Genomic DNA, 25418 nt, shown 5'->3' on the forward strand with positions numbered 1-25418 from the left:
TAACAAAAGTGGGGGGAGAGGGATTTAAGGTGTATTTTCAATTAAAACTCAGTATTTTATGTTTCAAAAAGCACCAAATTAAACTCTCAAAGATACAACAAAAATACATTTTTTTCATAAGCATCACAGACTACTCTGAATAACAGAAACTTTCGAAAATTTCTGGCACCACAGAAATATTCCAGTTAAGAAAACTGATATTAAAAGTCTCTCTTACATACTATCTTTAGTGATTACTTCAGAAAATTCATTATAAACTAGTCTTTGGATTCATACTTCAGAGTAACAAAGAAAACACACAAGTAGTTTATTCAAACAACACCGCAACAAAGAGAGGTATTTCAGGAGCAATATGCTTTAAATATTCCTGTTAAAATCATAAATAACAAAATGGAACTTTTCCTAAAATAGTATCAAAGCCATCAAAGAATCTAGGCTCAACTAGAAACAAAAGTGTCATTTAGACTGCCCAATTCAACTAGAAACCTAGAAGAATGATCATTTCACCAAACACACTTAAGGTACACAAAGGTATATGAATACTTAAAAAAAAAAAATGAAGAGGAGTAAAGCCATGCCTACAACTGAGAAAGCTTACAGTATATAATACCTTAAACTCCAAATACCCTAAAGCACAAAATAAATTCTAGAATATGATATACTAAGTCACTTAACATCGAAGACATAACAGGAATGTAATGAACTAATTAACAGAACCTGCACCATTTTTTTGCAGGCACTCTACCCTGAAGAACCCTAGGGCATGTCCTTTGCTTAACAGATAAATTTGATGCCAAGGACAAGTGTCAATGACAAATACATAGTTAGAGCATCCAGAAAGGAACTTAACTGTTCTCCACATAAGCCTTGCTAAATCCCATTCAATTTTCAAGGACCATTTCCAGTTCACATATTTGTGAAGACATCCACAAATATGTAACCATTTCACATCTCAGTATCCTTTCTCTCTGGGTAGCATTTCTCCCATAGCACTTAACGTACTGCACTGACCAGTCATTTAATTCCACACGTGTGCTTATCTCCTACATTGCAGCTCCCTGAAGACTACAAACATGTTCTACTGGGTTGAAAATAACAGTTAGAAGGAAAGAAAAGAGAGTGGTGTGTTGACCCAAGTGAATATTTTACTGTATACTGTACATTGAGCTACTATGAGTAAAAAATATTTTATAAAGTTCTTTAAAATCGTGTGAAATACCTCATATAAAAATAATTTTTAAAGGCTCACAAACAATACTCTCCTTAACATTAAGAAAATATCTTAATAATTCTCTAATGCCGACTTTACCTTTCATGCAAAAATCTAACATCAGGCTCAACTTTATGTTATTCCTAACTTACCCATCGATATCTAGTCAGAATTAACCATTTCTCCCATTCTTCTGCTACCACTCTTTACACCTCTATCTTATACTAATGTTCACTGACCAAAAAAAACAAAAACCCACAAACTTACTGAGCACACACTACCATATATTAAAATAGGCAGTGAGGTTCCAGGATTAAAAACAGACATGGACTTGCTTACAGTCTAGTTATATCCTAACTACGTAATTTACAATCTAGTTATCTCATGAATAACTACATAACTTAGTAAGTGCTGGCCAGAAAATGGCCACCATATAATAGGCGTGCCTAACTTTGGGAAATCAGGAAGAGACTCCCCGAGGACTTGAGACCTACTTGGTTTTTTAAGAATAATGCGAGCTGCTGTATATAGGACAATTTGGACAGAGATACAGTAAGAAGCAAGACTACTGAAGTATTGAGGTCATTAAGAAAAAGATGACAGTTGAGTGGCACAACCAGGGTGACAGTGAAGATGGAGACAAATGGCAAGGTATGAAATGCATTTTGAAGACAGAATGACAGGACTGACTAATGACGGTGAGGGAAAGGGAAGAGTCCAGTATGACTCCCACGTTTGCAACAAAGCAACCAAGTGGTCAGAACTCCCACTGACTAAGACAGGAATTGGCACATGGAGACAGGGGGCATCAAGAACCCACTTTCAGCCACTGGTTTAAGATGCCCTGGAGACTGCTAAGTAGAGATGTAAACTAAGTAAATAAAGTTATGAGTCTGGCACCTAGAAAACAGGTCTGGGCTGAAGATACAAATTTGGGATAACGTGGGGTTAAAGGAGGTACCTTAAAGCCACAGAGATAAGAGTCTCTTCAGTAGAATAAGAAAAGGGGCTAGGGCTAAGCTCAGATGCACAGATATTTAATAAGCACCTACAACGTAACACGCACCATTATGAAATCAATGAGGAAAAGATTAGTAACCTAAAATAAAAACAGGTCACAAGAAAGAGTATAGATAAATGCCTTTTAAGTTTTGAAAAGATGTGTGCTCTACCTTAAAAGAAATGTAAATTAAAACTTCAATAAACTATAATTTTTAATGTATAAAAAAGATTTTTAAAGATTATTTACTCACACTGCATTAGTGACACTGTGGGTGAGTTAGTAGTGTCACTAATAAGCGGGATGTAAATTGGTACAATCTTCTGGAAGGTGATTTGATAGTTCTTATCAAAATAAAAACCGCACATCTTTTGATCAAGGAATCCTACTTCTATTAATTTAGTCTACAGACATATTTACACATGTACAAAACAAATAATAATCAATGCAGCAGTGTTTGTAATAGCAAAAGGATGGAAACAGCTTAAGTGTCCATCAGAGACCTGGTAAATAAATTACAGTAAAAGCTAACAATAGGATGTCAGCTGTTAAAAAAGCAAGAGGTAGATCTATGTGTACTCACGTAGACTGATGTCTAAGATCAGGTAGAAGAAAAAAAGCAAGGGGCATTAGGAGCGTGTCTAGCATACTGCTTCTATAAAAAGAGGGAGGTCAGAGGACATATATATTGGCACATTCATATGAAATATCTGAATGGTTATCTAAGAAACTGTGTTGTAACAGTAGTTGTTTCTCAACTGAGCTAGGGAATTAGGTAACACAGTTGGAGGCAGACCTACTTTTTGGTGTAGGTAGAATGCCGTCCCTCCCAAAGATGACCATGCTCTAATTCCCCCACACCCATGAATGTGTTACCACACATGGCAAAAAGGACTGTACAGATGCCATCGAAGATCCTGAGATGGGGAGATTATCCTGGATTATCCACAAGGGCCGAAAATAATTGCAAGGATCTTTATAAGAGGGAGGCAGAAGGATCACTGTCAAGAGAAAGAGATGTGCCCTTCTCTTCAGGCAGATTTGAAGATGTTACACTGATGGCTTTGAAGAGAAGGAAGGCCAAGAGCCAACCTCTAGAAACTGGAAAAAGGGACGAGATTCTCCACTAGAGCATCCTGAAGGAAGACAGCCCCACCTACACCTTGATTCTAGCTCAGTAAGGCTCATTTCTGGACTTCTGATCTCCAGGAATATAAGAGAATGAATCTGTGTTGTTTCAAGCCATTAAATTTGTATTAATTTTTCACAGCAGTAAAAGGAAATTAACACACATTTCACGGACGACATTTTACTCTTTTTTTTTTTTTTAAACCATGCACATGTAACATTATCCCCAAAGCTGGTATACTAAGTAGATTTTCATTAATGTTTTTCTTTAGTTTTACTAACTCTCAGAACCAGTTTTTACTAGCAGGTAATCGCTTTAATACTTACTACGCTTACAGGCATAAAAACAGAAACAGAGACAGATAAAACAGAATCGGAAGTCCAGACAAGGGAGCCAACGTTTTCTAGAAAAGCCTAGAAAAGAAAATTATAAAGAGCTGGCCACCGCACATACTGATAAATAAAAAGATTTAATTTACACAAACGTATATAAAATCTAAAGCAAAAAGACTGTAGACAGACATGAAAAACAAGAATACAATGAAAAAGAGAAAATGGAAAGTGACAGAGAAAGGGGACTAATGGCACTGAGACCAGAGTATCACAACTTATTACCAGATTATAAACTTTATGCTGTTGTTTTCGTTAGAAACTAATTGAAAAGTGACTATTTACAAAACATATTCCCATTCAAGAATTATTCTCAACAACAGAAGCAAAAAGGAAAAAAATAGCAGTTTTGTAATATAAACATAAGGAGTAAATATAAAAACAAGCAAGCATAATTTAGATACTGTTTACCTCTGAGTGGCTCCTGGAAATACAGGTTCAAGGTGAACACAGAAGTGTTCTTAAAGTGAAAAACGGATAAACGAGAGTTCCTTATACGGTTTATACTTAAACGCGCTACATAAGCGCTCTTCTGCATCCACTGCATTTTTAATAAAAACCAAGTGTCAGCGCGACGGAGGGGATGAGGGGCGTGGAGGCAGGGTCTGGGGCGGGAGTAGGACACTGAGGGGTGGTGAGCGGCCGCGAGGACCGGCGACTACGCCGTCCCCGACGCGCCCCGTCCGCCCCCCGCTCCTACACCGCTGAGGAGCGAGTACACGGAGACCCGCGGATTCCCCGCGGGCTGGAGGCAGCGGCAGGCGCCCTAAGAGCCCTGCAGGACCCGGCCCGGAACCCGTGCCTGCACCGCAGCCCGCGCACCGCCCACCGTTCTCCCTCCGCACCCCGCTCCCAGCGGCCCGACGCCGGCCCGCCCTCCCCGCCGCCGACTGGAGCCTTCCAGGAACGGGTGGGACCCACCATGGTGATGTCCTCGCGGCCTGGGACCTCCGGACCTCCGAGTCCACACGGCGAGACCTCAGAGTCGGCAGCGGCAACAGCTCACGAGGCGACTCCGGCCAAATCCACGAGGAGCGGAAGAAGCCGGGCTCACCTGACCGGCAGGGGGCGGGACGAGTGTTCTTCCCTAAAACGTCCCCGGAAACAAGACCTCACCTTTGTGGGCCGTGGCGGACTCTCACGCCCCCGCCGCGCAGACAGGCTCCCCGCGTGCTCGCCGGGCGCCGTGGGCGGGGTGGCGGAGCTTGGGGCCAAGGGTGAACGGGGCGGCGCCGGGCGTGAGGCAGCGACCTGGGCTCGCCGCTCCCGGCGGTGGCGGCCCGGCCCCGCGGGGGTCTCGGGCGTCTGCCCGGCGCGCAGCTCCCGGGCCGCGCAGCCCCTTCGGACGTGGCGGCACCGGGCTCCGGCCTCGCGCACGCCGCCCGCTGCCGGTGGCGCCCAGGGCCGCCGCGTCCCCCGGGCGCAGGCCTGCCCTCCGCGCCTCCGGGCCGCCTGAGCGAAGTTCCCCCGAGGCTGCTTCCTCACCCGTGAAGGCCCCCTCTGCCCACTCGAGGCTCCTTCCCACCCGGTTTTTCTGTGTTGTTCTCACGATGTGTGAGTCTTCGTTCCATCTGTACTTGGGAGGATTCCGTGGACAATATATTCGTTCAGCAAACACTGAATGATCTCCTACTGTGTGCCAGGCCTTGGGAATACGCCGACGATATTCCTGCCCTAGCTCAGCTCATATTCCAAGGCGACATGTGAAAAAAAAACACCTAATTAATATTGTTTCCAGTACCATACTGTTCTGAAAAACAAAGCTGGAAGGGTAGGCAGGAAAGCTGTTTCACACGTGCTGGTCTCTGAATCCGCTTTTGAAGTTAAGGGTTGAGCAGAGACCTACGTTAAAGGCAAAAAATTGAAGGAAAGGTAAGGCAGACTTTATTCAAGGGGTTCCTCCTCAATCTGCATAAGGATCACCGCAGTGGGGAGAGATACGGGCTCCACTCGGAATATACGGGGACAGGAAGGAATTTATAGCCCAGGAGCAGGGTGGCGGGTAGTGGATGGAAAATTACTAAGAGGAAACATTAGGGGTAACGGGGCATTCTGGCTACACCAACCTAACAGGACTCTCGGAATAGGCAGGCTGGTGTGATCAGACATCACCTGGAAGATGGTGAATGACCCGGAATCTGATGAGTTACAGACATGGAGGTTGACCAGATGTGGAAGATGGGGGACTCTGGCTAAACCGACTTTCCTGCTAAAATTGAACAATCAGATACGAACAGGCAATCCAAAATTCCAGGCCTAGTTGAAAAAAGAGTTCAGAGGAAACTGAGTAGAGTTTGGTCAAGGAGAGAATCTTGTCACCTGAATGAAAGGAGAAAACCAGGCATGACAAGGAGCTACAGGTAGGGAGAAGTGGGGTATATGTGTGCAGGTGCATGAATTTAATCAACAACTATAGCCACTGAAAACTAGATTAAATTGTAAACAAGAATGGGTGACCACAAGATCCCTGAATCTAGGGGCAAGGCTTTTAAGTGTGTGAAAGCGCATTCTGTGTGAATCTACACAATGAAGGGGGGCACCCTTGTAGTATCTACTCTGGAGGCACTACTCTGTTGAGAACTCTGGTTAATCCGTAACATTTGCACCCTACTTCTATACGATAACCGTTTCCTGTGAAGCCAACTTAACACCCACTCTACCCAGTTTCCGAAATCCGGCCCACTGCAAGTCATCATCCTGAGTTCTATGTTACTGCAAATCCAGTAAGCATTAAATTCTTGTTCTGGCTATTTCAGCTGTTACTAATTGCTCTACCGAGCACAAAATTCTCTACCTGCTCCTACCCCATTCTTAATTTCAAATTGCCAACAATCCAACAAACCATGTATCTTCATTTTTTTTTTCATTTTAATTTGGGTTTGAAAATAAAAGATTTTGTATTTTCCCCATTCAGACTCAACCCCTAAATAATATTGATTATGGGCAAGGCACCATGTTCAAAATACACTGTAGCAAATGCAAGAATGAGTTATACAAAGTAAGAGTACAGTAATACACTATATATATATAAAGTACAACAGTGAAGACTAATATTTGGTCATAATTTAGTGTGTACATGTACCACAGTGAAAAGCAGAATGAAGCCTCCTACTTCTCCCCCCCAATATCACACCCCTGCACCCTGCCACCCAGTAGAGAGTTGGGAGATATCTTTAGAGATGTTTCCCTGTGCTTTCACAAACATACTAAGGCATATGTGTGTGTGTGTGTGTGTCTGTGTGTGCATGTGTAGGGGTAAAGTATTGATTAACATTAGATACCGATATAATAATACAGGAATACTTTCTAGGGTAACCACTAAAAGAACAGAAAACAGGGTATACGACTTTGAATAGGATACAAACAAGTAGAGAAAATGAAATGATAAAATATTCAGATAACTCAAAGCAATGAAATAAAAAAAAAAGAAACATAGGACTGTAGGGAAAATTTTAAAAATATGGTGGTAGATTTAAATCCATATAACAATAATTATGGACTAACTGCCTGCAATTTAAAAAGTGAGTATTTCACATTGGATTTAAAACATACAACTGTGTTCTGTTTATTGAGACACATCTGAAACATAAGGAAACAGGAAAATTAAAAGTCAAAGATGGAAAGAGGTATACTAAACAAGTACCAAAAGTACAGACATATTAATGTTATAGAAGATAGACTGTAAGTCAAAAAGTATTATGGTAGTTAGAAGAGGTCACTTCATAAAGATAAAAAGGTTCCATTTTAAATTTATATACTTATATTCACCTAGTAATATAGCCCCAAGTATATAGTGGAAAAACTGATAAAATTTCAAATAATGGTAGAAAACAAACAGCTTTGGAGGAAAATTACCTTTTTCAGTAATTAATAGAACAAGCTGATAAAATATTTACAATGATTTGGAAGACTAGACCACCAACACAATTTGACCTAATGGGTCTCATAGAACGCTGCTTCTAGTGCTTGCCAGAAAGAATACATGTGTTTTCCAACATATATGGAATAGTTATCAAAAATGATCATATTTTGGGCCAGAAAGCAAATCCAGACAAATGTGAAAGGACTGAAATCCTACAGAATGTGTTCTCTAACCACTGTGCAGTTAGACTAGAAATCAACAAGAAGAAGATAGCTGGACAATTCCCATATAATTAGAAATTAAGAATTACACTTTCAAATAAGTCGTGAGTTAAAGAAGAAATCATACGGGAATTGGAAAATATTTGGGGCTGAAATGATAACAAAAATACATATACAGATTTGTGAGATACATCCGAGGCAGCAACCGGGTCCTTTAGTGTATGTATTAGCGCCTCAACATAAATGTTAGGAAAGAGAACAGCTGAATATTAATGAGCTAATCCACACTGAGAGGCCGGGAAAGGAACAATAAGGGAAATTCAGAACAGAAGGTGGAAGAGAGTGAAGACCAGAAATTATTGAGATTGAAAAAATACATAATTGAGAACAGGAAAGTAAAAATTTGGTTCCTTTTAAAGAATGATAAAATTGATACATTCCTGCAGGACCACTCAAAAACTTTAGAGTAGACCCAATTAACCAATACTGGAATTGAAACAGGTGATATCACTTCAGATGATGCAAGCATTAAGAGGATATTATGACCAAATAAATTTAAATAAAATAGCCAAATTCTTAAAAAAATATAACCTATACAACTGACAGAGGAATAGAAAACTTGAATATTTCCATCATCTCTAAAAACGCTACTCAGATATCTTCCCATGTTAAAATTACAAACACAGATTTTTTAGATTTTATAAATACATGTAAATAGGAATAGAACACTACTCTTTAATATGATAAAAATGTGGATTGGTACTAGTGATAGTAGATACCATTGTCTTATTCCTGACCTCAAAGAGCAAGCTTCTGTTTGTTTATCCACTTTGGGAAACCATTCTGGCATTATCTGAAAAGTTGAAATGTGTACATCCTCTAATCCAGCAGTGGCATTCCCGGACACATACCCTAGGAACTCCAGCCCATGTCTCTCAGGATACATACACGAGAACATTCCTAACAGTACTGTTTGTAATAGCCCAAACTAGAGAAAACCTCTTGTTGTTCATCAACAAAAATAGAAAAGTAAGTGTGATAAATTCTATACCGCAATGAAATTAACAAACTACACTGATGGTAAACATTAATTTTTAATCATAATATAAAAGAAGTAATAGACAAAAGAATGCATACAGTATAAGCTCATTTGTAAAGTTCATTTATAATGTTCAAAAACAGGCAAAATGAGCTACATTTTCTAGATATACTTTCTTAAGTGGCCAGTGATATTCTTAACCTGAGTGGTGGTTACCTTGCTGTTTACTTTATAATTTTTCTTCATGTGTCACACTTATGGTTTATGCACTTCTATGTTTGTAGGCTATACTTCACAGGAAGAAGTGTTAAAAAAATTTTAGCACAAATGTTATTACTCCATTGTCTTTTGCATCCAGTTTTACTGTTGAGAAGTCTCACTTTGGGCTAATTGTTGTTCCTTTGTGGGTGGTTTACTTTTTGTGTGGAATCTTTTCATAAAATTTCTCTTGCCTTTGCTCTTCTGCAGTTTTACTATCGCGTGTCTAGGTATTGGTATTTCCTTACGTGTCCTGATACTCACGGCCTCTCAATTCCTTTTGGGGATTTGTATTATCTGGGTATCGATAATTCTGTTCTCCCAATCTTTTAGCCTTTCTCCTGTATTTTCTGTCTCTTTATTTCTGCTGCCCCTTGGATTACTCCTAATTTCATCTCCCAGTTTATCCTTTTATTCTTTCATGTAATCATCCTGCTAGATATTCCTTGTATCTTCATTTTAACTACCTTACTTTTAACAGATATATATCATATATCACTTGTTTCTAGAAGAGTTTATCACTTTGCTTTATTACCATATTCTTCTTCAACTCTTGAACATGTATTGTACTCATTTGAAACTATTGGTTCATCTGTTCCAATAACTCTGCTTAAAGTGGCATGTGTTGTTCAATTTCATTATTTTTTAACTTTCTGTTCGAGGAGCCGTACTCCTCAGGTGTGTATTTTCCTTGAACCTGTAGCATCACATTTTACTGACGGAGTCAGCTCTCTTGTCCTGGAATGTGTACTGGGGACATGCCGAAAGTCACACCCTCAACTGTGTCAGTCTTGGAAAGTTTGGGAACACGGAGGGTGAAATCACAGAGGAGAGACTCCAGGGACCAGAGTATTTCTGCTGACAGGAGAGCAGGAGGCTGAGAGCCCGAGGGCAGCTGTCGTCCTGTGCCTGTTTCCGTCTCTCCTTATTTAGCTGGGCCCCATCTCCTGTGCTAGTACCTCACACCACTGGGACACCAGTGATACTCCCCATCCCTAAGGTAAGGAAGAGAGACAAGAGCTCAAGTTAACAACCTCTCCAGATCCTCGGACAGACATCCTCCTCCCAGGCCACTGCCTCCCACCATGAGTCACCAGTTCCCATCTTCCTAGGGGGTTCACAGTTGTAATCTTACTTCTAACAGCCAATTCCTTCCTGCTGCTGTCATTTTTCAGGGTTGTTTTCGAGGAGCCTGTGCTTCTTTACCATTTTATCCTACTTATTGTTAGGCATCCTGATTACATTAATAAAATAAGCCTTTTGTCATATATGATGTAAATTGGTTGGTAAGTTTTCTTTTGAACCATCTGTGACAATTTTTTTGCGGCGGAGAAACTGTAAAATGTCTTTCAGTAGGGAGCTAGTTGTTATACAAAAGAGTTAAAGGTGGTGCCCTATAAAGTTGTATCGTGTTTTCTTCCTCACAGCAGGCTGGGACCCAGTAACTCAAAAGCCTGATTGGTGCCAAAATCAAACTTTTACACATCCGATTATTTGAAATATAGCTCCAAAGAGCAGATGTTTTGCCATTTAGAGTCTCCCTGCTTCGCACACCCTGTGAAACATCACCCAGCATAAGCTACCCGTAGGCAAGATCAACCCTGGGGCTGTGAAAGACCCCAAGCCACTGCGGCTCGTCCGAGTTACCTGGGCCTAGGGTCTCCCCTCTCTGATGCCCACACCACTACCCTGCAGGAGAGTGGCTCCACCCTGCCTTTGGGAGGGGTCAGCGCTGAGAGGCTTTCCCCGCCCCCATGCAAATCTGTCGGAGTGACTCCCAATAAAGGTGGTTGTGCGCTAGTGCCATCTCGTGGTCACATCCTCGAGATCTCGCTACTCTAGTTACCAAGTCAAGATTATTTGCTGCTGCTTTAAAAAATGATTTAAATCAGTTTTACTGATGTGGGCAATTTTATAGACTTGTTAAGTTGAAAAAGTGAGCTATAAGTGTGCATAAGAAATCCCACTTAGAACAAACTGTGGAAGGAAGACAGTATAGAAAATAGCAGCAAGGATAACAATCAACTGTTAATAGTTTACGAGATGAGGCTTGAGGTGGGGGGAGCTCGGAAAATAACTCTTCACTCTTCTTCTCTAGTGTTTGAATTTTTTAAAGCAATATTTTTAAAACTTTTCCAATTAAAAAAAGGAAGATTGAGAAAAGCTGAATTTGATGATTAATGTGGTCAAAGACTGTGGTGTCATCAGAGATGTGTTCATCCAAACAGAAACATAAGGGCTGGTGATCGAGCTTAGGGTTCAAGTGCACAGGTCCTAGCCTGTAGCACCTCAGAACGTGACCTTATTTAGAAACAGGGTCATTGCAGATGTAATTAGTTAAGATGAGGTCATTACTGGAGAAGGGTGGGCCCCTAATTCAGTACGACTAGTGTCCTGATAAAAAGAAGAAATTTGGACATAGACACACATGAAGGAGAAGGCCGTGTGAATACTGGAGTTATACGACCACAAGACAAGTGTTACCATTTGAACTGCTCCCCTCCCACCCCCAAAAGATGCCTTAGAGTCCTAAGCCCTACCTCAGAGCGTGACCTTGTTTGGAGATAGTCTTTCGTGAAGTAATCAAATTAAAAGGAGTTTGTTAAGGTGGGCCCTAATCCAAAATAACTGATGTCCTTATAAAAAGGGGAGATTTGGATAGAGACATGCATAGAGGGGAGGGAGCCACAGGGAGAAGACAGCCATCTGCGAGCCAAGGAGAGAGGCCAGGAGTGGATCCTTTCCTCATGGTCCTCAGAAGGACAACCTTGCTGACACCTCGATTTTGGACCTCCAGCCTCCATGGCTGTGAGATCATCACTGTTGTTTTAGCTCCCACCCCCAAACCCCAGTGTGTGATCCTTTGTTACCGCAGACCTACTGCTTTCTCCACTTCTTGTTCTCAATTTTGTCAGATAATTCTACTTACTTGCATTAAATTTAATGTTCAGAACTATATATATATATATATTTTTTGGAGTTAACAAATGAACTTTTGTTTATTACACATCAAGTTAAACTTACAGGAACTTAGAACATTTGGAAATTGATCTGAAAGAAAGAACATAATAAATGGAACAGAAATAAATAAGTCCCAAAGGAAACCATGACACTAATTAAACTCTGGAAATGTGATTTTCCCTATTATAATTTGTGTTTCTGATTCACGAATTGTCTTATAATTTTCTGCTACACTTTTTTACCATATGTGTAGCAAACAGAAAAGTTCCTAACTACAGCTATGTGTGCAAGGGCATTTTCTATCAACGTTTCTGTAGTCAGAGTTTCATTTGCCTTGCCCAGGATTCTCCGGAGGACTGGGGTGCCTAGATTCATACTAGGACAGATTTTCATGGAGGTAACAAGACGAAGAACTCCCTAGTCTGACTTTGGCACCACTGCAAAGCCTCGCCTTCCCCACATTCATTTTATCTCTCCTAACACTATCTGAACAATTTTCCCAAACACTGCCATGATCAAGATGTTCAGATGATAAAACCCATTCCACTGCACTTCACCCTCAAGCCAAAAGCAAGAGAACAAAACAACACTCAAAAACAACCCACTTGGCTCTATTTCAAGGCCTTTTCAAAATCTGGCTTCCTGCTTTCCCCTCACTGTTCTCAGCATGAATCTTCCCTTCCTGTCAGATTAGAAATTCTTTTTCTACTTTTGTAACCTTGCTCTTAACTTCCTATCAAGGTTACACTAACCAAAATCATACCCATTCTACAAAACCTAGGTTACCTGGAGAGTATATGCCCCATGCGAGGTATTATGGTTCAAAATATTTTAAAGTGCTGTTCTGAGACTACGATAGGTTAACTAGAATGAGACTTGCCCTTTAGCCATAAACAGCAACAAAACTAGAGACACTATAGAAAGCAATAGTGTTCATATGTTGGAAAACAGGCAGGGCAGAACTGTGATCCCTAGAGAATAAAAACAAACAAGGTAAGCCACATCATCTTCCTGGAGGCACTTTGCAGACAGCGCTGCAGGGAAGGCTGTCTCACACAGAGCACAGCAGAATTCTGGAGGTCTCTACTAGGCCAGGCAAAGCGTAACTTCAGGGCAGTAAATGAAACAGTTCCCAGAGCTCACAAAGCGCTGACTGACACAACTGAAACTTGACCGGCCAAGAGAAGAGGGTCCTTGCTGAACACCTGGGACCTTCATTGGAGACCCCAGGGGACGTTATGCTTTTGCAGTAACACCAGAGTGAAGCATACTTTATATCGGTCTTAACAAACTTCAAAAAATGTAAAGCACCAAGCTGTCTGCTAGAATGAAATCCAACACCCTTTAAAAGAATTTAATGAAATAAAATATAGCACCCCCAAACAATGTCCATCATTTAATTTTTAAATTACTAGCTATTTCAAAAAGCAGAACAGGGTAACTCACTGTCCGAAGAGAAAACAGGCAATAGGAGCAGATTTAGAAATAACGGACTTAGCAGAGAAGCACTTTATTTTTTTCTCAGCTTTATTGAGGTATAATTGACCTATAATATTGTGTAAGTTTAAAGCATAAAATGTGATGAGTTGATACACATTTATATTGCAAGATGATTACCACAATAAGGTTAGTTAACACAGCCATCTCCTCAGTTATCATTTGTGTGTGCGTGTTTGTGTCTGTGGTGAGAACATTTAAAATCTACCCTCCTAGCAACTTTCAAATACCTAATATAGTATTTTGAACTGTAGTCACTATGCTGTACATTACATTCCCAAGACTTCTTCATCTGAGAAGCACTTTAAGAAGTAGGTCTACCTTCTTTAATACATTACTGTCTACCTCTCTCTCCTACCAAAAAAAATAAGGACTCTATAAACTATGGAAAAAGTAGAACCATCAGTGATAGCATCTGCCATAAATTTCAAAGTAATAATTCAAGAAAGTAGAGCACCTTTCTTCCCCCAAGAAACTTACTGCCTACACAGGAATCTTACCCTCGCTCACTCCATACTCAGCCCGCTAAACTAACCAAATTCAAATAAAGGAACAAAAAGGATGAATTCATCATTTGTGTCTTTCATTGATAAAATTCCATTTTAACAAAACTCAACAGTTCAGATATCAGCGAAATGTCAGTGTTCCCGATCTAAATATAACTCACTCCCAAACAGTGGAAATGTATATTTTCACAAATTGGCGTAGACCTCCTGAGTAATCAGTAGGTGTGTTTTGTTTCCTCAGAAACTGCACTTACCAATTCTTGCTATTTATATTTTTTCCTCCATAGCTATCTGTATTAGTGCTCTGGTTGGGTTTTATTTTCATTTGAAGTACACACACAATAAATTCTTTTTCATACTATGAGAAAAAATTATAGTGAAAAATTTAAACAAAGGTAAAACAAAATATTTATTTATTTACAACATGCCTCAAATCAGGGGTAAAAACTGGCAGCCTGAAGATACGGCTTCTTCCACCAACAAAATGTTCACAAATTTTTCAATGTTGAATGCCTTTAGGTGGGCTTGTATCCTCCAGTTTGTCACAGGCCCCTCCAATCCTCTTACATTATATCCTACATTCATTTATGCATTTAACTCCCTACTCCAGTAGGTACGTGAGTTTGCCAATCCCTACTTTAGGTGTATAAACCAAAATTAACAAATGAATAATTTCTTCCTATTTGCAGAAAACTTCTGACTATCTTCCAAAATGACTTCTAAAATGAGTAATGGACTTTTCTCCAAGACAATTAAAATTTTGCCATGTTGGCTTAAAACTTGGGGGCTGGCCTTTTGTCAGTAATAGTCTCTTCTAAATGGAGAAAATAGAATGTGGTGTCATGTCTCTGATTTACTTGACTAAGCTGTGTTCATGGCCACACTGGGTGATCTGCATTATCAAATTATGCATACTTTATACTTATATGGTTACTTTCAACTGCATATTTGAAAATATATTTTAAAAGACTAAAATGCCTACAAGGAATATTAATAATTTATATATAAATTTCCATTCCTTCGTTTAAAAAAATCTCAGAACACTTTTAAATATTTTATAGATAATTTACAAAACATTCATTTTTTATGTAGTTAAAAAAGAAATCCACACGGTCTCACAGAACAACAGAGGGAAATTCACACTCACTATCTAGGGTATTAAATCTTCAAGACTACATTCTTTTCTTAAAAAAATTGATCTTTACTAATGTTAAGAACTTTCCGTTTAATACTTTTGGAAATAGTTGTGCAATACTTTAAACGAATGGAAGAATTTGGGAACTTTCAAAGAAATGTTAAGTACCTCTTATTTCTCCCATTTTCTTCAGGTAAACACTGCCTCATAGACCATTTTTATACTATCACGTTTACCAATTGTTTGGGTTTATTAGAGCTCTCCTTAGCCAAAATAATAGTGAGTTGCCTATGTTTATATTCACTGCCTTCCTGTCGGCCCCTAATAGTTTGCTATTATGATACTACGAATATTTTTTTCTTTAATTTCCATCTGTACTCCCAGTCCTAGTTTGGTATGTTTTTATTTTCTCTTCCTTTTTTAATCTAGTAAGCAAGCACTAATTTGTAAAGGGCATGCAGAGTAATACAAGATGACCTTCTAAGGATTTTTCCGACTCCAACATTCCCTCAGCAAGTCTTAAAATCTTGTCAGTGTCATACCATTATGGTTTATTCTAATATGTATTCTGAAAAATAAAATTAATTAATTAATTTAAGTGGCAGAATTTAAGTGGCAAATAATATTTAAATTTTTTCTGAGATATAAGAGATATATAAAGAGTAGCAAGACCCCTGAGTTAGTTGTTTACAACCCAGCTGAACACTGAGATTATCTGGGGCGCTTTAAAAATTACCGATGCCTAGATCCTTTACCCAGAAATTCTGATTTAATTGCTTTGGAGTGCAGCCTGGACATGAGATTTGTTTTTTTAACTCCTCAGATGATTCTAAAGTACTACCAACATTGAGAACCACTGGTGTAAGCCTATCTGCAGATTACTGATTCTTAACTTCGACTAAACATCAGAACTGTCAAACAATAATCAGTATCACGGCTGCCAAGAACAAAGAGCTTTACTGAGGTCTTAGGAATTGCAATTCTGGAGACACAGATTGGGGTAAAACTGAAAGAGTGTGCAGGGAAGAGAAAGAGTCAGGGGCTTATAAAGACAAAAGCCACAAGGTTGTTAAAGTTGTCTGGCAAGAATTATGACTGACCCTCATGCAGGAAGGAGATATTTGTCCTTAAGTGATAGGCTATGAGAGTTACTTAGGGTAAGGGTCCAACAAGCATCTTAAGTTTCTGGAACATTGGGCAGGTGTTCTGGATGCCTGTGTTAAGACAACCAGCAGCCAAAAGTTCGGAATCCATTCGGAATCACTTCTTCAGTGGCCTCCCAGCTCCATTTTGGAGAGTTCTCTTGGCAACACCATTTGATTTTCCTCCCAGAGAATCGAAAGGTGCATTAAAACTATAGCGTCCGAGACTTCTAGTTCCATAGATTAAAATTTGGCTTGCCTAAGGTGGAGTCCAGGCGTTTTGCTTGTTTTTTGTGTCCAGTGTGATGATTTTAATGTCAAGTTAAGAATCATCATTAACTTATAATTACTCAAGAATCAAGCTGCTCAACACCGCAGAGTGGGAGAGGATATAGTACTGTCATTGTGCTTTTGTTTTTTTAGACAATAAGGTATAACCCTTGCCCACTAGAAGTGTTCCATGGCACAAGTTTAGTTTTATAACTGAAGCAAATAAATTCATTTTATTTAAAAGTTATTATTACTAACAGTATTTTAGGGTATACTTGGGAAATTGCAGTTCTAGATATGCCACCATTCAGTGGGTCTAGATTTGACCTTTCCCGCACCTTTTGGCACTTCTATCTGCAAGTCATAGACAGGATTTTCAGCTGCTCTGAAAAGTCTCGTTGACACAGAGCTGCCATATCGGTTAGATTGAAAGTGACTTTGGATAATTCCCATTAATGCTCGGCTACAGAACCGTGAAAATGTCTCGGACGTGGCTTCGAGGAATGAAAAGAAGCACGACTTCAACAAACAGCTTCCCATAACACACGGACAGAAGAATGCCCCCTTCTGAATTTATACCACGAGTTAGGGTATAAAGACATTTAATTACTTTTCATAATGTTGAACATGGCAGTGACAAAGTAGTAAAAACCCACTCACCGGAAGAAGAAGGCGTAGCAGGGCGAGAACCCAAGGCGGCTTGGCGAGCAGTTTCCTCAGGGAGGCGGGCCCGGCGCGCGACGTCACCTGACGAAGCCGCGGCAGCGGTCACGTGACGGCACTGCCCCGCTCGTTCCCCCGGAGGCGGGGCCAGGGCGCGCTGTTACGTGACGGAACCGCCGTAGCACCGCCCCTTTCGCTCCTCAGGAACCGGGGAAGACGCCAACGTGGCAGACACCGCCCCCCACACCCCGAGGACGCGACCACCGTGCTGGTCCTGCAGGACTTGGCCAACCGCCTGCGCATCCATACCATCAGGGCCACCCCACGTCGTGGTGCAGCGCGGCCGAGGTCGTGTCGGTGCTCTTCTTCCACGCGATGAGCTACAGACAGAGCCGGAGCCGCCGGACAGCGACAGGTTCGTCCTCTGCATAGGGCCATGCGGCTCCACTGCTCTGTGCCGCCTGGGCGGAGGCGGGCGGCACCAGTGAACCCAACCTGCTGAACTTGAGGACGATTCACTGTGCCCCGGAGGGACATCCCACCCCCAGACTGTCGTCTGTTGATGTGGCGACAGGATCGCTGGGGCTGGGTTGGGCGCCGCGTGTGGAACGGCTTATGCTGGCGAGTAGTGGACCAGAGCCAGCTACCGGGTGTTCTGCCTCCTGGGCGACGGCGAGGCCTCGGAGGGCTCTGCTTCCCACTACAGTTTGGATAACCTCGTGGCAGTCTTCCACGTGAACCGCTTGGGACAGAGTGGCGTGGCGCCCCCACAGCACCGCGCAGACATCTGTCGGCGTCGCCGCGAAGCCTGTGGGTGGAACACTCGGGTAGGGAGTGGATGGCCAGGACGTGGAGGCCTTGTGCCACGCGTTTTGCCAAGCGACTCGAGTGAAGAGCGAGCCCGCTGCCATAGTTGCGAAGACCTTCAGGGGCCGGCGTATTCCAGACGTTGAGGATGCGGAGAACTGGCATGGAAAGCCAGTGCCGAAAGAAAGAGCAAATGAAGTCATCAGACTAACAGAGTCAGATACGGACCAACAGGAATCTCATACCCAAACCCCCTGTTGAAGGCTCACGTCCAGTCAGCGTCACAGATATAAAAATGACCTGCCTGCCTGATTATAAAGCAGGCGACAAGGTAGCTACTCAGAAAGCATATAGTTTGGCTCTAGCTGAACTGGGCCATGCAAATGAAAAAGCCATTGTCCTGTATGGCGACCCAAAGAACTCCATCTTTTCTGAGATATTCAAAAAAGATCACTCTGAGCGTCTTATTGAGTGTTTTACTGCGGAACAGAACTGGCCTGTGCCACACGTGGTCAAACCGTTGCTTTTGTTAGGACTTCAGCTGCCTTTTTGACCAGAGCATTAGATCAGATCCGGAAGGGAGCCATATCTCAAACCAGTGTCAGTCTTAGTGGTTCCCACTGCGGGGTGTCCGTTGGTGAAGATGGCCCCTCCCAGATGGCCCTGGAAGATCTAGACATGTTCCAAAGCGTCCCCAATTGCACTGTTTTCTATCCAAGTGACGCCGTCTCGACAGAGCATGCTGTTTATCTGGCTGCCAACCCCAACGGAATGTGCTTCGTTCGGATCAGCTGTCCAGAAACTGCAGTTATCTATACCCCACAAGAAAATTTTGAGATGGGACGGGCCACGGTCATCCGCCACAGTGTTAATGACAAAGTCACAGTTATTGGAGCTGGAGTTACTCTGCCTGAAGCCTTAGCGGCTGCCGATGCTCTTTCTCAACAGGGTATTTCTATCTGTGTCACTGACCCGTTTACCATTAAACCCCTGTGGATGCTGCCACCATTATATCCAGTGCAAAAGCTACAGGCGGCTGGGTTATCACGGTGGAGGATCACTACTGAGAAGGTGGCATTGGAGAAGCCATATGTGCAGCCATCTCTGGGGAGCCTGGCATCCACGTTCATCAGCTGGCAGTGTCAGGAGTGCCTAAAAAAAGCGGGAAACCTAGTGAATTGCTGGATATGTTTGGAATCAGTGCTAGACACATCATAGCAGCTGTGAAATCCACTTTAATGAACTAAAATAGCTGATTTCTTAAAAAGTCAGTCTGTTCACATTGGTTTTAAAACACTGGTCTCTTTATATTACATTCATGCTTGTAGTGGCAAAGCTATCATTTATATCTATAGTGTTGGGCCTTTTTTTGTTTTTTAAACAAAGCCATTTAACACCTTTCCTCATTCCTAATTCAGAAATTCAGGTCAACTACCTTTCTCTTAAACTGTGACTATATATACAAATGTCACTCTCATTTCTGAATCATTAAAGCAAGTTATAATAGTTTAAGTCACCGAATAGTAAACAAAACAACCACCTCATACAAAGTTTGATGATAAGACTACAAATAATCGACCAGGCTGGGAATTAACATAGGGTAACAGTTCTTTAAATGTGTGTAATTTCTTTGTATGTAAAGAAAATGTGAATTTCATTGTAGACTTCAGTAGCCTAGGTTTTGAAGCACGTTGGAGCTTTCATGTAATGCCGTCCTACCTGCAGCTTCCTGGATAATGTTTGACTGCAGTTCCCTGGGCATTTCCTTGGAAGTTTGCCTTCATCTCTCCTCTGCAGTTTAGAGGCTGAAGGACAGCAGTGAAAGCTCTTATGATGTACCATGCTGCTTGCAGTGACTGTTCTGTAACGAGATGAAAGAAAGCCTGACTAGTTCTAGTTTGCACACTACACTGTTTCGTGAGGTTTCAGAAATGTTTCATTTTCTCGGTGACCAAACCAGGTTGCTAACTTGATTATATTCATCTACTAAGGACACTAGAGTCAGTGTAATAAAGTATTTAAAAACCAATAGCTTTATTCAGTTTATGCCATGTACGTGTGACTTGGTTTCTCTCTGATAAGGAAAAACCTTCTGTCTAAACCGGAAGCAGAAAGAGTCATGTCCCCCAACAGTAATCCTGGGAAAAGGTCCGAGCTGGAGACAAATCACTGGAAAACAACGTGTGGGCTGAAGCAGGCCCCTTGCTGTTTGCTGTGAGTACGTAGATTATGTGGCTGGAATACAAGAACAAAGTACCAGTCAGGAAAATCAAACACGGACCCAAGGTTCAAAAGTAAGTTTAAAATTACTTTTTGTCAGGTAATTAGCTCCTTAGTTTTATTACCTTCACTAAGTGCCCTCTTTAAATTCTTTGGAGACATAACCAATTTGTCTCCGGGTCATTGTTCTAGAAGGTATTGCAGAGACCAGAAATTGCCAACCGGGGAATCAGAGAAGTTGGGGCCTGCTCAGGATGGTAGTAGTGCTGTCTGTCCTTTTTCTCTGAGCCAGTTCTGGTTTCTCCTTTTGAAAACTGATCATGATAATTGCTCTGTTTATTTCCTAAGATTTAAAAATTATTTTGTAAAAATAAAAACAGTTGCTATAGGATTACTGTCGAAATTTAGAAAATACAAATGCACCAAAAAATTTACCTCATTTGTCTCACAGACACACAAAAAAATCCACTTATAGCCTGTGATCTCTAACTGTAGATCTTCCAATATGGTCATTCCCATCTAGTAACATCAATCAAATATGTCTGTGAGTGGGTTGCTACTGAATAACAGTTCTTCATCCTTAAAGTTTTCAAACCCTAGTATTGATGCAGAAACAGAGTAAAATAAATAGATAAAATACCAGCACAAAATTACTTGTCCTAACTTGAGTGTGTATACTAGGAAAGGGCTTCAGCTTTTATGGCTTGTAACTTGAATGTGGGGTGCAAGATGGTCTGTTTGCAATCAAACATGCATAAACACACCTTTAATAATGACAGCAGATCAGGGTTTGGTTTTTCTTTTTAATGACTAATGGAATCTCAGAGAGGAACAAAAATGTTTTTTGTAGGAGGGTGGGGAAGCCCTTAATCTCTCCTGTAAAGGTTGTTCCATGGGGCGTCAATCCATGGCTATCAGGTGCAGAGAAAAGAAATCGGTGAGACTTCTTACCTTGTGTCTACAATTCTTCAAGTAAGATGGAGTCAGATCCAGTTGTGTTGTATTGAATATTCTCTAGCTTTGAATCAGTCTGTGTGTCCATGGATATCAGAGAGTCGTCCTGACTGACGCTAATCCTTGACCACTAAAGCTTGTGAAGATGCAGTTTTGATTTGGATGAACACCTTGTCCCTGGGTTAACTCAGGTCTCCTATTCATTGTTTTGCCTAGAAGAATGTCATCTAGATTATCAAGAAAGCTTGATGACATTCCAGGGACAGCTATGACTACAGTGGCTGCCTTGCTTATGCTTTTGCTAGCGAAGACCAGCAATCAGTCATCGAGAGTATCACTGATCATTCGGATGGTGAATGGCTCTCAGGTTATTCCCTGATTTCTATGACTCTTAGAGATAGCAAAAGAAGAAATCAGGACATTAAACTTTTATTTTACTTTATCTAAATACATCAGTGGCTCTTAAGCCACCTGGAAGGTCAATTGAGGGACCCATTTGGGAAAATAATTTTTTTAAAAAAGTAAATTGTTCAATGTTTCTGATGTCTAAATTATGTAACAATAATGTGAGGTATTGATAAGAGATTTAACATCCCCAAGTTTACTGAACTCTGCAGGAATTACTACATACTCCAGGGCCCAGTCGGGGGTGTGGTGGGGAGCCCATGAGAAGTATTGAGCTGTTTTGGTGGCCATTACTGTGGTGATATGTAAGGGAGGTTCTGGGACATTGTTGTGATAGGAGTGTATCGTTCTTAGAAACTATCACCTCCTCCAGCTTTCCCGGTCCTTTCACTGATGGGGGTGGGGGAGAGTTTCCCTGAGAGAATTGCTTACAAGGTTTGGGGTTAATTCCCAGTATTTCCTTGCAAGACTGGATGTTGGTTTAGACATGGGCTTCCTTCCCTGACCTTAGAGATGCAGGGATGGAGAAGAGCAGGGGATAGCAAACACCAGCAGGCAAAATCCATTAGCCTTCTGATTTTGTGTGACTGACTGCAAGCGACGAATGACTTCACAGTTGTAAATGGTTGAAAAAAATTTTAAAGGGTGGTATTTCATGACACGTGGAAACTGTATGAAATTCAAATGTCCATGAATAAAATTGTATTGTAACACAGCCATATTCCTTCATTTATCTATTGTCTGTGGCGCCTTTGGAGCTACCTAGGCAGAATGACATTAGTTGTTGACATCAGTCATAGTTGTGACACACACTTTATGGCCTGCAAAGCCAAAGGACTTACTCTCTGGATTCTTACAACTGAAGTTTGCAAATCCTGGGGTAGAGCATTGGAGCCAGATGAGGGTGACCATATCCAGGTGGAGGGGATAAGGATGGCCTCTTAAGGCTCAGGCTTTACAGCCACCTCTATCTTTGACTATATAGTGTTGGTAGGATTGGAGGTTGCAGGCTTGTCACAGGCCACCATATTGCGGAGTAAAGAGGCACATGCATCAGAGCAGTTCTGTGTGCTGCCTGCAAATTGGGAACAATAGGAAGGTGTGATCTCACCTAGAAAGGGACCACCAATGCTTAGAGTACCTACTTGCTGTTAAATCCAGGGTCTGTTGGCCCCAATGTTGCTGTTTATGTAGATAGGCTGAATGCGTAGTGGTTTTCAGCTGAGAGGAGACAAAGATGTATTTGGACAGGGGCTTCCCTGGTGGCGCAGTGGTTGAGAGTCCGCCTGCTGATGCAGGGGACACAAGTTCGTGCCCCGGTCCGGGAAGGTCCCACGTGCCGCGGAGCAGCTGGGCCCGTGAGCCATGGCCGCTGAGCCTGCGCGTCCGGAGCCTGTGCTCCGCAACAGGAGAGGCCACAGCAGTGAGAGGCCCGCGTACCGCAAAAAAAAAAAAAAAAAAAAAAAAAAAAAAAAGATGTATTTGGAGAAACCACTGGGAAGTCGGATGGAGGAAAAGTGTAAGAGAAGAAACCTCTCTTTTATTCAACTCCCACTGAAGGAACTGGGGAGAAAGGGAGAGCTTAAGATTGTAGCTTTAAAGATGTGTAGCTAAATTTTAAAAATATAACAAAGTTGTGTTTTTTGGCCGCCGTATGTAGCCTGTGGGATCTTAGTTCCCCCACCAGGGATCGAACCCGTACCCCCTGTACTGGAAGCTTGGACTCTGAACCACTGGACCACCAGGGAATTCCCTAATGAAGCTGTTTTAATAAGTGAAAATGACTGAAAGTGCTATGAATTAGGGACAACATTAAAGATGCTTATATATAATGGAAGGAGAAAGAGGGATTTTCGAAAGAATACAGATGACGACAGCTAATGGAAAAATAAAACCCTTTTGTGATAGTACACACAGAAATTGAGTCCCATCAGTCAAACCAGTTATACTAAGAAGTAGAATACCATTCTCAATATTTTTATATAATATAAATTCAATATGACATTGCATTATTTTTATAAGCACACGGAATAAAAATGATTTATGATGAAATTAAAACAAAACTTTAGTTTTGTTTCCTTCTCTTCCTTTCAAATGTCTTCACCGTGGCTCTAAGTGGAAAGTTGGACAGATCCCCTGACTTTCCCATCCATCCTTAGGTGACAGCTGACCCTAGGGCTATTTTAAATCATAAAAATCCAATCTGTATGGGGCCGGACAGGAATAAAGATACAGAGGTAGAGAATGGACTTGAGGACACGGGAAGGGGGAAGGGTAAACTGGGACGAAGTGAAAGAGTAGCATTGACATATATACACTACCAAATGTAAAATAGCTAGTGGGAAGCAGCCGCATAGCACAGGGAGATCAGCTCGGTGCTTTGTGACCACCTAGAGGGGTGGGATAGGGAGGGTGGGAGGGAGACACAAGAGGGTGGGGATATGGGGATATATGTATACTGCATAGCTGATTCACTTCGTTATACAGCACAAACTAACACAACATTGTTATGCAATTATACTCCAATAAAGAGGTTAAAAAAGAAAATCCAATCTGGACTCAGAGACTACAACATGTTCAGCTTAATTTATAAGCAATGCTTTAGTCTTCATTAAACGTGAGATATTTCTTCACTTCACCCAAGCAAAGGGCTGCAATTGGCAGGGAAGGGTGCCAGTCTGCAGGGAATGGTGGGTGGCCGCCTGGTTAGGTTTCCCTTCTCCCAGCCTCTCCAACTTGCAGCTAGAGTTTTAGACCAGAGAACGGTGGGAGGAGAAGTAGCTCTTGTTTGACTGGAAGACTCTGTTTCCATAGTTTGGAAGGTGGGTAAAGCGGATGCATCTCTGTGCCTGCAACTTTATTTCACTTGTGCAAGTACTTCTGAAACGTAGAGAACTTCATCACCGTGTCATACACTGGAATGGATACAGGTAGTTAGACCAAAATATAACAAATACGTGTTTATTTGCACGAAGGCAAAAAGGCAGTCATGCAGTGTGCTGTAAGCTTAGCCAAGTCCCCACTCCACTGTCAGGCACTTTTACAAGCACGGTGGAGGGATGTTTGCTCCAAGGTGGGCATTGGTAGGAGTAAAGCTCAAAATCAAAAGCCAGCTTGGTGGGGGCACCTCCTACCAAGAAGGAAGCTGATCTATCAGAAGGTACGCTGCCAGGAGGACTGTACCGTAAAGGACTCACTGGCATTCCCAACGGAGAGGTGACCAACCATTTAGTTGGGTTGAAGGGCTCTGTGGAGTGGAAGACACAGAATCCCATAGAGCTCTGGAGTTGGAGTGTTTTCCTCCAAAAGGCAAACTGCTGAGTTTTCCAGATTCTCACCTCTCATACCTTCAAAGGGAGAACAATGTGCATAAAATTTCTGGAACACGATATATTTCCCCAATGAAAAGTTCTTTTAACAATCTGCTGATTAATAGATTAGTGTACTTCAAAAGCAGACTAAGCATGAAAATTAACTGACGCACACATATACAGACCTGTATGTTCACGTGTGTGCGTACATCACACTATTTATACCACGTGTTTAAAAGAAAATATCTATATGAATGATGGGTGCTACTATGTTCTCATTTTACAGACGGAAAAGCTAAAATGCAGAGAGGTTACGTGTTCATAACTTGCCTAAGTTCACATAACTAACGTGTCCTGGAGCCTGAAGTTAAAGTTATGTATCTCATATAATTCTCACAATAATCTTGAAATATGTATATTATTATTATCCCCATTTCAC

At 41.5% G+C, this 25418-nt stretch overlaps 2 protein-coding genes across 2 annotated transcripts in view; one reads left to right on the forward strand and one right to left on the reverse strand.

The window, feature by feature from the left end:
- TMA16 (translation machinery associated 16 homolog) overlaps positions 1 to 5884 on the reverse strand; it is a 37595-nt gene extending 31711 nt beyond the window's left edge. The window contains 3 exon segments of the mRNA XM_089911283.1: positions 4735 to 4781; positions 4784 to 5262; positions 5841 to 5884. Coding sequence (XP_089767409.1) covers positions 4735 to 4781; positions 4784 to 5262; positions 5841 to 5884 — 570 coding nt within the window.
- A 187-nt stretch (positions 5885 to 6071) lies between these two features.
- On the forward strand, positions 6072 to 19405 carry TKTL2 (transketolase like 2). The gene is given in 10 exon segments (XM_089911284.1): positions 6072 to 6088; positions 17376 to 17593; positions 17596 to 17664; positions 17667 to 17707; positions 17709 to 17865; positions 17868 to 18112; positions 18114 to 18298; positions 18300 to 18580; positions 18583 to 19082; positions 19085 to 19405. Coding segments are annotated over 10 exon segments (1965 nt in total). The 3' UTR covers positions 19337 to 19405.
- Positions 19406 to 25418: the final 6013 nt, after the last annotated feature.

The sequence above is a fragment of the Delphinapterus leucas genome, chromosome 5, assembly GCF_059928025.1.
Source record: "Delphinapterus leucas isolate spDelLeu-1000000601 "Yukka" chromosome 5, BTC_Dleu_Yukka2, whole genome shotgun sequence".
NCBI classification, from domain to species: domain Eukaryota; kingdom Metazoa; phylum Chordata; class Mammalia; order Artiodactyla; family Monodontidae; genus Delphinapterus; species Delphinapterus leucas.